Here is a 12,110-nt window from a genome sequence, read left to right as displayed (position 1 = left end):
GCAACAAGAGAAGCCACCGCAATGAGAAGCCCGCGCACCGCAACTAGAGAAGAGCCCGCGCGCAGCAACAAAGACACGACACAGCCAAAAATGAAATACTAAAATAAAATAAAATAAAATGAACAAGGAAACCACCCCGCCCCCGTGTACAGGTAACCTGAGGACCTGGAGAAAGGCGACGAGGGAAAATGCTGGGGACTCTCCCTTCCAAGCCCCCTTACTTCTGGGCTGGCCACAGGACAGAGGACACAGCGCTGGCCAGTGTAGAGGGACTCTCAGCACGTTCACTCCGGGAGGGAAGAAGAGTCTCGCGGAGCACAGCTTTCAAGCTGGGCTCCGTTTGCACCGTCTGCAGCTTGCTTTGCCAGAGACTGAATTAGTAACCCCTCACATCCAAAACAGACCGGGGTCTGGGGAGCAAATGCCTCCATTCTTGGCCGTTTTATTAGTGCCTTGCGATGTTGCATTTCCTTCACCTTAATGGAGCGTGAAATTAAAATATATGGATCCACCAAAACACCTGCCTTTTGTGAACTGGCTCATACTGTTAATTATGTCTCCGAAGGATCCTGCCATACACTTCAGGTTATTACGTCCTTTGTGATTTTAATTACAATTTAATGAAAGCATTTACATGGGCTGTCTTAGGACTTTCTACTGAATAATCGTCAGCGTTAACAACGCTCTGTTCTTGTTACTTTCCGGAGTCCTTCCATCTATCTTTCAATGTGTTTATATTAAATTTACATTTCATGGTCCAGGATTTTGTCATCATTAGCTGAAGTGTAACTCTCACTTTCATTCTGCTTGCTGTGCGGAGTATGGGGAAAACTGGAATCAAAGAAGTATACGGGCTGCATTGGGTGTTCTTTTTCTAAACAGTAGGTAGCAAAGGCTCCTTTTCCTGCATTTTTATTTTTGACTTTATTTTGAAAATTATGAAATTTTTAGTTAGATCAGAATATTGTTTAAAATTTTACATGAATTTTGGCTCTGGGTTTAAAATGATCTCATGAATTGCTACGACTTAGCTTTTAAAGTATCTCACATGTGTTTTCAAAGTTGCTTGTGAGTGTAACTGCTGCAATTTTAAAACATCTGACTTTGGAAGGATGTCACTTCAAGACTTCCCCTCCCCCGACCCCACAACAGGATGGTGGCTCCCTGGCTCAGTGCAGACACAGGTTTGGAAGGACCACAGCTGCAGGGCTGCACTGGGGCTCATTTGATAAGATCTTCACACACTCCCAGGCTGAGCCCGCAGTGGACGTGGCTGATCAAAGACATCCTGATGGTTCCAAGTGGCACACCCAGGGCAGAGCTATGCAGGTGACCACTTGTACAGTCTTTCCAAATGCAGTCTGTTCCATGGACTGCTGGAAAGTGACAGTCTTCAGACACCAGAAACGCTTCCCATCGCAGCAGGCCCAGGAATCTGGAGAACCACTTGGTGCGCGTGATCAGAACTGAACGGAGGGACGCCCGCTGCTTTGAAGAGAACCAGCTGGCCGAGGAGTGGCAGGCTCTGTACTCAGACTAAAAACGGTTCTCGACTGGCCGCTTTTAAACAGTTCGAAGAGCCGAGCAAGAGACAGCATATTGCCGATCGTGCTCCGGCACCTTCTGCCCGCGCCCTCTCATGCTGTAACGCCACCTGCCAGATAGGAATGGGGACTTGCGACCACCACCTGAAGAAGCTTTCAAGCACTGGGATCCTACAGGGGAAAAACTCCTACCTGGAGGCTGCTTCTTACTTCATCGTCACCCAGCCGTTCCCTTGAAAGGATATGGTAGCCAGGGCCCTCAGAAAACTGCAGTGACCCCCTCCCCATACTTGGAATCTCTATTTTCATCGTGTTTGGTGGAAGCCTATGCGTGAGCTTCTTCATCTCACTTCCCTCTTGATTCAACGATTCAAAAAGCCCTGGAGATACTAAGGCTGCATCTCCAAGTTGCAAGTCCATTTCAGAGACATAAGCTGTGGCTGACTGTTGTGAAAGTTCTCAGCCTTTGCCCCCAGCTCAGCACCTAGAATGACCACAGCCAGAGCTAGCGCTGGGCCAGATGCTCACGCGGCGGCCGATGTGAGACTCACTGCGGCCCCGAATGACTTGTGCGCTGAACGGCCAATGCCACGTCTTCCAGGTGCGACATTTTATTATGCTTTACAACCGTGAAATCATAGGACACTGGCTGCGATAGAAAACATTTCAGATGGAGGAATCGACCAAGCTGTGCCCGCCCACCCTTGCAGCCTCCTTCCAAACCCACAGGTCTCTCAGAGAACGTTCCTGGGTCCTTCCCTTGCAAATTCAGGGGAGCTGAAAGTAGACATTTAAAGTAGCAGGAACACCGTCGGCAAAGTGGAAGCAGGAGGATAACTTGGATAAACAACTGATGAGGAGCACACTACAGAAACGCTCTTCTACTGCGTTATGAGAGGTGGTAGAGCGTGGCCTGGGCTCAGCGACCGTCCTCCGAGGTCCCAGTCATACGGGGCCCTCGGTGATCCCCTCAGGGGGCAGGCTGGGTGCGCTGTCGGCCGTGGGCCTCTCATCTTTCTTCAGCGACGGCGGGACTCGTAGACTGACGTAGGGTTTGTGACAAGCTGTGTTGGCCAGAGGCGGGTAGTGCTGTCTGTAGCAAATGTAGGCAAAAATGAGGCCAATGACTCCACCAACAAAAGAATCTAGGACAGAAGAGCAAAACCGGGAGAAACGCGTTATGATTCATTCAAATGCGGCCAGTTATGTTTTCCAGAAAGCACTTTTCCTACCGGCTGCAATGACTGGTTTGCTGATTGGACCCCCTGAAAGACTAAAGGAGAGAGAAACCTCACTGGATCTATAGATCCTGTGGCCTCCGCAAACTCTTATCATTTTTAGAGCTTAAACATCCCTTTTAAGTGTGTACTTGAGTCTTCTCCTTATATAATATGCAGCTGAACACAGCATGAACTCAGATTTGCACTCTTGATTTTGAAAATCAATTCCAAATTCTGGAAGAATTCCAGCCATCTCCATGGGATCTGGATACCCTCAGGGGCTGTCATTTCTTTTCCTTTAGCAAGTTCCCACTGGACTCCTACAATGCTGCCGGTGCACCACAGAGACCCAGTGGGGCCTCACAGTCAGTGATTTCCCAGGGATGAAATGAAACTTCTGAGTCACAAAGTGAATGAAACATTTTATTATACACCAGCATTGGCAAACTCGACAGTCCCGGTGGGAGGGGCCCAATGCCTCCAAAAAGCTGCAGATTTTATGAAGTTGGAGGGCGCTGGGGGGGCAGACAAGGCAGGAGAGGGTATCTGCAGGTGAAACAGGCCTCTTCACCACCTCTATGGCGGCCCCTTGCCAAAAAGGGCATTCAGCTGGTTCCCAGTAGAGACCCCATGAAAGCAGCCCATCCCAACAATCTTCACTGTGTGTGTGTGTGCACGTGTGTGTCGTGTGCACGCGTGCCCTTTAAACTGACTATGGGTTATCCTTGCCAAAAAGATCCTAAAATAATGGAAGACCTCCCCTGACAAGAGAAACCGCACTCTCATGAGGGTCGCTGCCAGGCTGAACTGTCAGCCTCCATTTGGGGGTTTCCACTTTCACCTGCATTACCTTGTTGAATCGCCCACACCTGCTATGGGCAGGGAGCATCAGCCCCATTTTACAGAAGAAATTCAGGCTCAGAGAGGCCAACAGAACTTTCCACGGCCCCACCCCTTGTTAATGATGGAACTGGCCTTGAACTCTGGCGTCCCGACTCTGGCCTGCACTGCTTCTCGGGGCTGTGCTCGAACCCTGGCAGGTTCATCCCAGGCTTTCTGTTGTCCCAGCTTTCAGAACACCGCAGGCCATGACTGAAGGGCGCCTGGGTTCAGATGGGGGACAGCAGCTTTCCTTTACCAGTGTCGGGGACGTTAAGTCTCCAGACCCTTCCCAGTAAGCAACACACTGTGTACTGACCTCAGACTCTCCTGTGTCTCCTGCAGGGGAATTTGGGGTGGCTGTCAAAGAAATATATCTTCCAAGAAAACAAACTGTTCACCGCTTAGATATCTGCACCCCACTTATCAGCCCTTTTGTGATAGGTATTCTGGCTCCATCTAGAATAACCGGTATCATCTTTGAGGAAAAGGACAATATTTTGGTATTTTATTATCTTTTGAAGAATTGCTTCTACCTTCAGCATTTTTACTAGACTAAGAGTAAAACGTTTAAAATCACTATAATAAATAGCTTTAAGCTCTTTTAAATAAATATAGTAATTTAGTGCATGTAATTTTATTTATAAACAGCATCAAAACAGGTAAGGAACACAGGCATTCCTATGATGGCATAATGAAGGTCCACTGTGTGCAGAACAGGTGCCCAGACCTGCTCTGGCATCTGAGGGTGGACACAGCTGCTAGTGATGGTTTCCCAAGTGCAAATATTGGGTTGGCCAAAAAGTTTGTTTGGATTTTTCCATAACATCTTATTCCATAACAATAGATGAGGTTATCCGCCTAATTAGACGCCTTCCCACTGCTCTTAGGGACTTGATTAAGCCCCTATGGCCTTCAAAACCACATACCTGGTCCTGCCGACCTCCCAGCCACCCCCGTCCCCTCACTCTGCTGCAGCCACCATCTTCCTTCTGTTTCTCCAATGCGTCTGCTTCCTCCCCCTTCTCCCCTTCAATCCTGGGAAGCCCTTCCCTTCATCTCACCTATTCAATTTCTACTCATCCTTCCAAGCTCAACTCAACATCCTTGTGCAAGGGTGCATCACCTGACCTCCAGACTAGACCCTGTCTCCCAGGAATACACTTCCATTAGCCCCCGGGGGATAAGAATGGCAAATTGTACCGAGCTGTGCAATAATGTAATGTTTAACCCTGGACTCTACACTCTGCCAGGGCAGGGGCTCTGTCTGGGTCACTGGCTGCTGATTCCTCAGTGCCTGGGACAGCACTTTGCTCACCGTACGCAGAATTAAGTTGGCGGAAGGAAGTGGATGAATGAATACGTGCACAGTAACTGGGGGCTAGATTCTGGTTACTGTCCTGTGGCGTCCTGTGTGGGCCCCGTTCCCCTCTCTGGGCCTCAGTTCCCTCATTAGGAGCAAGTGCGTGGCTGCTGAGAGGCCTTCTCATGTGAGCGTCCCAGGAATTTGGTCCCCAGGGTCAGCCTACTGAGACTGCCTTCAGATCATTTGGAAGCTGCCAAGGCATATTCAGAAAGTAGGTCCTATCCCTGATTGGGATAAAACATCTCTTACAAACAAAGGTCATTCTAACAGGTCAGAGAGAGAATGAATAACTGTAGCTACTTCCTCTCCATAGGAGTGCAAACACGGTGCGACTGTAGCCACCACCTGGCAGAAAAGCGAGGAAAACAGATGAGTGGCCACTCAGCCCTGGTGAGTAGCCTCCAAGGTAGGAGGGGAGGAGAGGACCATCGGAGAGAGACATCAGTGAGACCCAGGGGCCCATCCTTGCTCCCAGAGCAGGCATCTGGGGCCATGGTAAGGTATCCAGCATCTACTCTCACCCCCGGCCTGAGAATCCTCCCAGCTGAGGAATCCTCGACAAAGACACTGCAGCCCTGACCAGGGCAAGACTGCACCTCGGAGCCTCAGTCTCCCCAGCTCTCAGACGCAAATCTCAATATCCACATCATTGAGTCGTGACAATGATTTAATGAGAACTGCTTCTGAGCAGTATATCCCAGAGCACAACACAAAACAAGACCTTAAAATACATTGTCTAAAAAAATAGTGTCTATCACTGTTCCTCTGTTCCTCTCCGGCACTACTGGGGCCTTTCTAGTCCTTTCCCAACCTTCTTCTCACACACCAACTCAGCCGTCCACAGTCGTCATCTCTTTAGCATGGCCAAACTTTCACAGCATTTTAAATAAACACGTGAACTTAAAAAACATTTGTCACCCAAGAAACTGGAAAGTGATATGTACTATGAATTCCTCAGTGGAGTCACGAGGCATAATTAACGCGATTAAATCAAATTCCTTAAACTGAGAAACTCTTCACACAGCCTGTGGCCAGCAGCCTGTGAAATGTGCCAGGGCTTTTTCCAGTTCAAGGTCTTAGAGTCACACTATTGTTTTGTTTTTCCAGTAGCCCCAGAGTACAGCCCCACAGAGTGTTATTTTTACTAGTGTCTGAAATGATCCAGGACACCTGCGTTTAAGCCACTGACTACTGAACAGACCAGACAGCAGAACCTACAAATAATGCCATTTGGCTTTCTATTTTCTGTGACAAGGCATTTTATTAGGTGCATCACTGACCAAAAGACATCAAATCATTCTGAGTATATGTTCCCCAGGCTGACTGGTGCGGCAGCAAGCCACAGAATGGTGGTTGCTGTCAATGTTGTTTTCCCACTTAATGGAATGAGTAAAAAGTGGTATCATAGGTGCCACCACAGTTATCAGAAGTAACCAGGGCAATGAAAGGTCTAGCGAAGGCGCCTTCTCAACAAAGTCATCCGGGGCTTTGTTCATCACAAAGGTGGTGAACAAGATTTACAAAATGACTTACTTTATGAGAGAGAATGCCACCAAGTGCCACTTGATGAAATCACATTCACATTCTATAGAGCGTGTGCTGACAGAAAAGCAGGCAGGGGACAAGTGGGCCTTTATTAGGGAAAGAAACTACTTGGGTTTGACTTCACCCCAAATACGGTAGCATGGGACAGGGTGGGGCTGTGATTCAATGGGGGCATATGTGGGGCTCCGTGTCCCCGGAGTACACACGCTGCAGTCTCCTCACTCAGCCTTCATGTCATTCATCCATCACGTATGTTGCACGGGGATCAGGTGTCAGGCGTGATGCCCGGTCCTAGGACACGAGGCTGAACAAAACAGACACGTTCCCAGTCCTAGGGGAAGTGACAGTCTTATCAGTGAGCTGCAGCTATAGTGCACGCCATGAGGGAGCAGGTGGGTCTGTGAGATCAGCCAGAGAGTGGCCTGGCTTGTCCGGACCGGGGGAGTTTCACTGAGGACAAGACCCACCAGCCAGCCCTGCAGGACAACCAGGTGTGAACCCGGGGGAGGGGGAAGTGGAGGCAGGGAGGACAGCGCAGTCTTCTAGGCAGAGGAAGGAAGGGGCGTGGCAAGTCTGAGAAACTGAAGGAAGGTCCATCTTCTCTCAGGGGGCGGTGTCATTGTGAGTCTATAGGATGTCAGTTGACTAGGCTTCTGGTGTGGGCTGGAAAAGAAGGGTGTTCCACGTCCCCTCAGCCTGGACCAGGGTCCCCACTGGCTCTCTGGGCTGCTGCCTGTGCACCTCTCAGCCCACATCTACCTCTCGGTGCTGACTCCCCCCTTGACTGCCTCACCTTCATTTCCCCGGAGCCCAGCAAACATTCAGTAAATGTTTGGTGAACTGAGATGCACTGAACAACATTTACAAGATGCACTAAAGAACAGACACCACCAGCCACAAAAGGCCACATATTGTGTGATGCCCAGAATATGCAATGTCCAGAAGAGGGAGATCCAGAGAAAGAAAGTAGATTCATGGCTGCCAGGGGCTGCAGTGGATGGAAGACATGAACATTTTCTGGAATTAGATGGTGGTGATGGTTGCACAACTCTGCAGATACTAAAAACCTTTGAATTGTGTACTTTAAAAGGGAGAATTTATGAATTATGAGTTATGAATTATACCTCAACAAAGCTACTTAAAAGGGGAGGTTAGAATCAACACCTAGTATGCTCCAATGGTAGTAGAAAGAGGGCTAGACTTTGAATCAGGCAACTTGGATTTGAATCCTTACCCATAAAATGGACATGATCCCAACCCCTTCTTATGAGGTCAAAGGACAGGAAAGGATCTCATGGAGTCTGGCCTACTAAGGTGACAGCCCTGCTCACCTGCTCTGACACAAACAAGCAGAAAGGCTTCTGAAGATGTGCTGTCAAGTCCTTGGGAGGAACACAGCCCTCTCTGTTGCCATGGCAACATCCAACATCACTCAGCTGGTGTGACTTGGGACCTTGTGTGCCTTGGGCTCTATGACCCAAGACCCTAGGGTAAATACCAGCTCTGGATAACTCAACAACCTCACATGATTGTTTCTGTTCTTTTTATTCTACTACTAATGAAGCGTCCTGTTTTTGTGACTTTGAGTTGCTATAAAAGAACTTACATAGCACAGAGAACGCACAATCCACCTGGCACACTGTAAGCTGGCAGGGCAGAGCCAAGTCTGTCTACCTCAATACTGTGCCTCTATCAGAGAATGCCTGGGACACAGGCAACATAGTGAATGAGTGAATGGATGAACTGTAAAGTTCACTTCTTTTGTTCCTTTTTGAAGAGAAAGAACTTGCAAAGAATAATTTTAGTAAAACCAGTGTACAGAAGAAATGATACTAGTAAGAAAGGAATATGATGTAGTCAAAATCATTCATTCATTCGTTCCACACATATTTATTGAGCACTGTTATGCATCAAGAATTGTTCCTCCAAAAGATATGCTGAAGTCCTAACCCCCAGTACCTCAGAATATAGCCTTATTTGGATATAGAGTCCGTATAAAGATGAGAAAGTTAAAATCAGATCAGTAGAATGGGCTCTAATCTACTATAACTGGTGTCCTTATAAAAAGGAGAAATTTGGACACAGGGACAGACACACACGGAGGGAAGATGATGTGAAGAAACACAAGGAAAATACCACGTAAAGATGGAGGCAGAGACTGGAATTATGCTTCCATAAGCCAAGAAATATCTGGGGCTAATAAGCTGGAAGAGGCAAGGAAGGCTCTTTCCCGTACAGGTGTCAGAGGGAGTGTGGCCGGCCAACACCTTGATTTTCCGCTTCTAGCCTCCAGGACCATGAGACAATTTCTATTCTTCCAAGCCACTCAGTTTGTGGAACTTTGTTACAGCAGCCCTAGGAAACTAACACAAGTACCTACTAAGTGTCATGCCAACAAAAGAGACACAAATCCCTGCACACAGAGAGAGTATATGCTAGTACAGAGCTCAGCAAACTATGTGCACCATTCATTTACATGCTGTCAATAGCTGCTTTCACGCCACCATTGCCAACTTGAGTAGCTACAACAGAGACTGTATGACCCACGTAAAGCCTAAGATATTTACTATCTGACCCTTTACAGAAAAAGTTTGCAGACTCCTACTCAAGTAGATAAGACCGGACAATAATCAGTACTAAGAAATGACTTAGTTTGTCAGACGGTGGTAATAAATGAGCAAAGGCGATTGTCAGATGGTGGTAATAAATGAGCAAAGGCGATTGTCAGACGGTGGTAATAAATGAGCAAAGGTGAGAGCCACAGGGAGTGTGGTGGATGGGCTGCAATTTCAGCAGAATGGTCACTTAAGACGGCCTCACTCGACCTAAGATTAGGAGGGGGAAGGGAAGGAGCCACACACACATCTGAGAGAAGAGCATTCCAGGCACGGGAGAGAGCCAGTGCAAAAGTCCTGAGGTGGGAAAGCACTGGCATGAACAAGGAGGGGCAGTGCAGAATACTAACAGGGAGGCAGGAACCGAGGGACCAGATCTTAATGCCACTGCAGGACCTGGGCTTTGACGCTGACAGCAATGGGGAGTGACCAGGGGCTTTTCGCGGAGGTGAGGCCCCACATGTGACAGGGCTTTAAAGGCTCGTTCTGGCTGCAGTGTGAGGGGCAAAGGAGGAAGGAGGGAGAATGGTAGCAGGGCTTCAGCAATAATCCAGGCAACAGGTGAGGGTGGACTACAGTGGGAAAAGGAAGTTGGATTCTGGAACGATTCTGAACATAGAGCCAACAGAAGAAACCAGAGAAAATCACAGAAAACAGAGGGGAGCGTTCCCTCGAATAAATGAAGCCAGGTGGTCAACGAGACTTGGGAGCAGCCCAAACCTATCTTCCCTGGGAACTAAGGAATGAGGGACGCCAGGGCAGAGGGCAGAGGGCAGAGGGCAGAGGGCCTGGCTGAGAAAGCCTCTCTTGAGGCCCAAAGCTCCCTGTCCAGTGGGTTCTGATTAAAAGGGAGGGGGTGGCCTGGGGCTGCAGACCGCTCGAGCCCTCCCTCGGGGATGCCCTGGGTATGAAGGCAGAGATGGGCAGACTCATGGGCAGTCAAGGCTCAGAGGTCCCCAGACCCCAAGCAGCATTTGGCAGCTGAAGACAAATGTGAATGCAGACGCCACCACCCGGGACAGCTGACTGCAGAGGGAAGATGAGGGGAGATCAGTTCACTCAGGACGGAGGATCTCGGAGGGAGAATCTCAGTGTTCTTGTTCTGTGTAAGGCTGGTGGGTTTTGGTGGGAACAATGGTTTCATTCCAAAGTCTCCTTTTCAAGTCACTTCATTTAGAAAATTTAGAGATTGGTTCTGACAGCCCAAGGGAGGGAGGCCTGGTGAATAGTGTGTGTCCCTCAACTGTGTGTGTGTGTGTGTGTGTGTGTGTGTGTGTGTGTGTGTGTGTGTGTGCGCGCGCGCGCGTGCGTGTGTGTGTGTGTAGGGTGAATGTGGGGGGAGAGGAGGGAGCAGCCTCTACCTGGCTTTTTAGTGTGGCTCATGCACAGTCGGGCGCTGTGTCTCTGTCCCCAAACACCGCATCTGCAGAGACTGGAAACTACACATAAATTCATTTCACATCACAGACCCTTCACAGCCCAGTCAGAGAAACCTGGCAAAGGCAATGGCACCATCTTGAAATTTTCAGCCCAGTCAAGCATGGCATCTGTGACTGACATGGATGCGTTCCAGCCTCAGGCTGGGTGGAAACAAATGACTGCTTCCTCCCTTGAGACATGGTTTTCTGGATTATATTCAGAGGGAGGTGCTCTTTCTTATGACGAAACACTACACAGGCACTCAGCGCTGCTTAAAATGACCTATGATGAGAGAATCAGCGTTGGTTAGAAGGCTGCCCGAAAGCCGGAGTCACACAAGGAAAGCCTGGACCCAGATCCAGGGATTTGAGGGCAGAGGCGGCTCCTGATCATGTCCATTAATGGAGAAAAGCAACACACTCCTGCCACTTCTAGCCATAACTGTCCACTGACTGGGAACCACACTCACACAAGACTGTGAGTTGGGGCAGAAGAGGGTTCAGTGAGGTGCTCTGTTCTTTCTGTGCGTTTTTCTCTACAGATGTTCTTCCCAGCATGGAAATTCCACAAGTTTTAACTCTGAAAACACACAGTTAATCACAAAGGTAAGCTTCTTTGTGAAGCACTGGCCCTGTGGTCGGCCTCACCCATGGACTCTCTAGCTTCTGGCTGACCCGAAAGCCAGCATGTCACAAAGACGTGGAGAACCTTAGCCAGATAAAGATTTATTATCCAGCCAGCGCTTTTATTTCTGAAGAGGTCCTGCTAAGTGTTTCACTGCCCCTCCAGACCATGGCCTGTGCCCTCCATTTTCCTCACTTAATGAAACAACAGACTTGTGTGTTTGGAGTGGAGCTGGAAAGGCAGAAAAGACCAGAAGGGCGTCGATAACAGAAAACCCCTATGATAATGAACAGAGCAAAGCGTTTGAGATTACGGGCTATTTACTGTATATGAATATGTAATCGAGTAATTGGATATCCTGCCACATCAGGCGCAGTTGCTTAAATCAAAACTGGAATGGAGTCATAAAAGTCTCGTAATATTAATGTTGTTAACTAAAGTCTATAATGAGAGGTTCTCAGGTTGTGCTGCTGCCTATGGGTCTCCCCGTGAATTCTCATCATGACAGACGACCCCCGCCCACGGGCACTGGACACCTCAGTCCCCCAAAGAGCAACAACTTATTAATCTCGGTCGGGCATCCTGCCTCAAACACCCACCTGCACAGCAGTCGAAGGCCTCACTATCCATCCCTTCTCCAAGCTGGAAACCTTGGCAGCCTCTATGATTTCTCCCTTAATAAGTGAGTGTTGAATGAATACAATTTTCCACTACTGAACATTGCTTCTTCTTAAGACGTAATAAGGGAAAGAAAGATGGAGCTGAGATGTGGCTACAGGTCAGGCTTTCTCAACCTCAGCAACAGACATTCGGGGCTGTGGGGAAGGTGCCGTCTTGTGCACTGTAGGATGTCTAGTAGCATCCCTGGCCTCTACCTACGACATGCCAGTAGCACCCG

The 12,110-nt window shown here is 48.7% G+C and overlaps 1 protein-coding gene across 5 annotated transcripts in view; it reads right to left on the bottom strand.

Annotated features, from left to right (window-relative positions):
* Positions 1–2,124: 2,124 nt before the first annotated feature.
* The window catches only part of PLPP4 (phospholipid phosphatase 4), a 117,026-nt gene continuing 107,040 nt past the window's right edge, over positions 2,125–12,110 (bottom strand). For 4 of the 5 annotated variants that reach the window (XM_029245632.1, XM_029245634.1, XM_029245631.1 and 1 more), the window contains one exon: positions 2,140–2,689. In XM_029245632.1, coding sequence (XP_029101465.1) covers positions 2,490–2,689 — 200 coding nt within the window. In that variant the 3' untranslated portion in view covers positions 2,140–2,489. Of the gene's footprint in view, positions 2,690–12,110 lie in introns of all 5 variants that reach the window. The other variant, XM_029245630.1, reaches the window with a different exon arrangement.

This window comes from Monodon monoceros, unplaced genomic scaffold, assembly GCF_005190385.1.
Source record: "Monodon monoceros isolate NGI ecotype Baffin Bay Population unplaced genomic scaffold, NGI_Narwhal_1 Super_Scaffold_4, whole genome shotgun sequence".
Taxonomy (NCBI): Eukaryota; Metazoa; Chordata; class Mammalia; order Artiodactyla; family Monodontidae; genus Monodon; species Monodon monoceros.
This window is presented reverse-complemented; position numbering and strand designations above follow the sequence as displayed.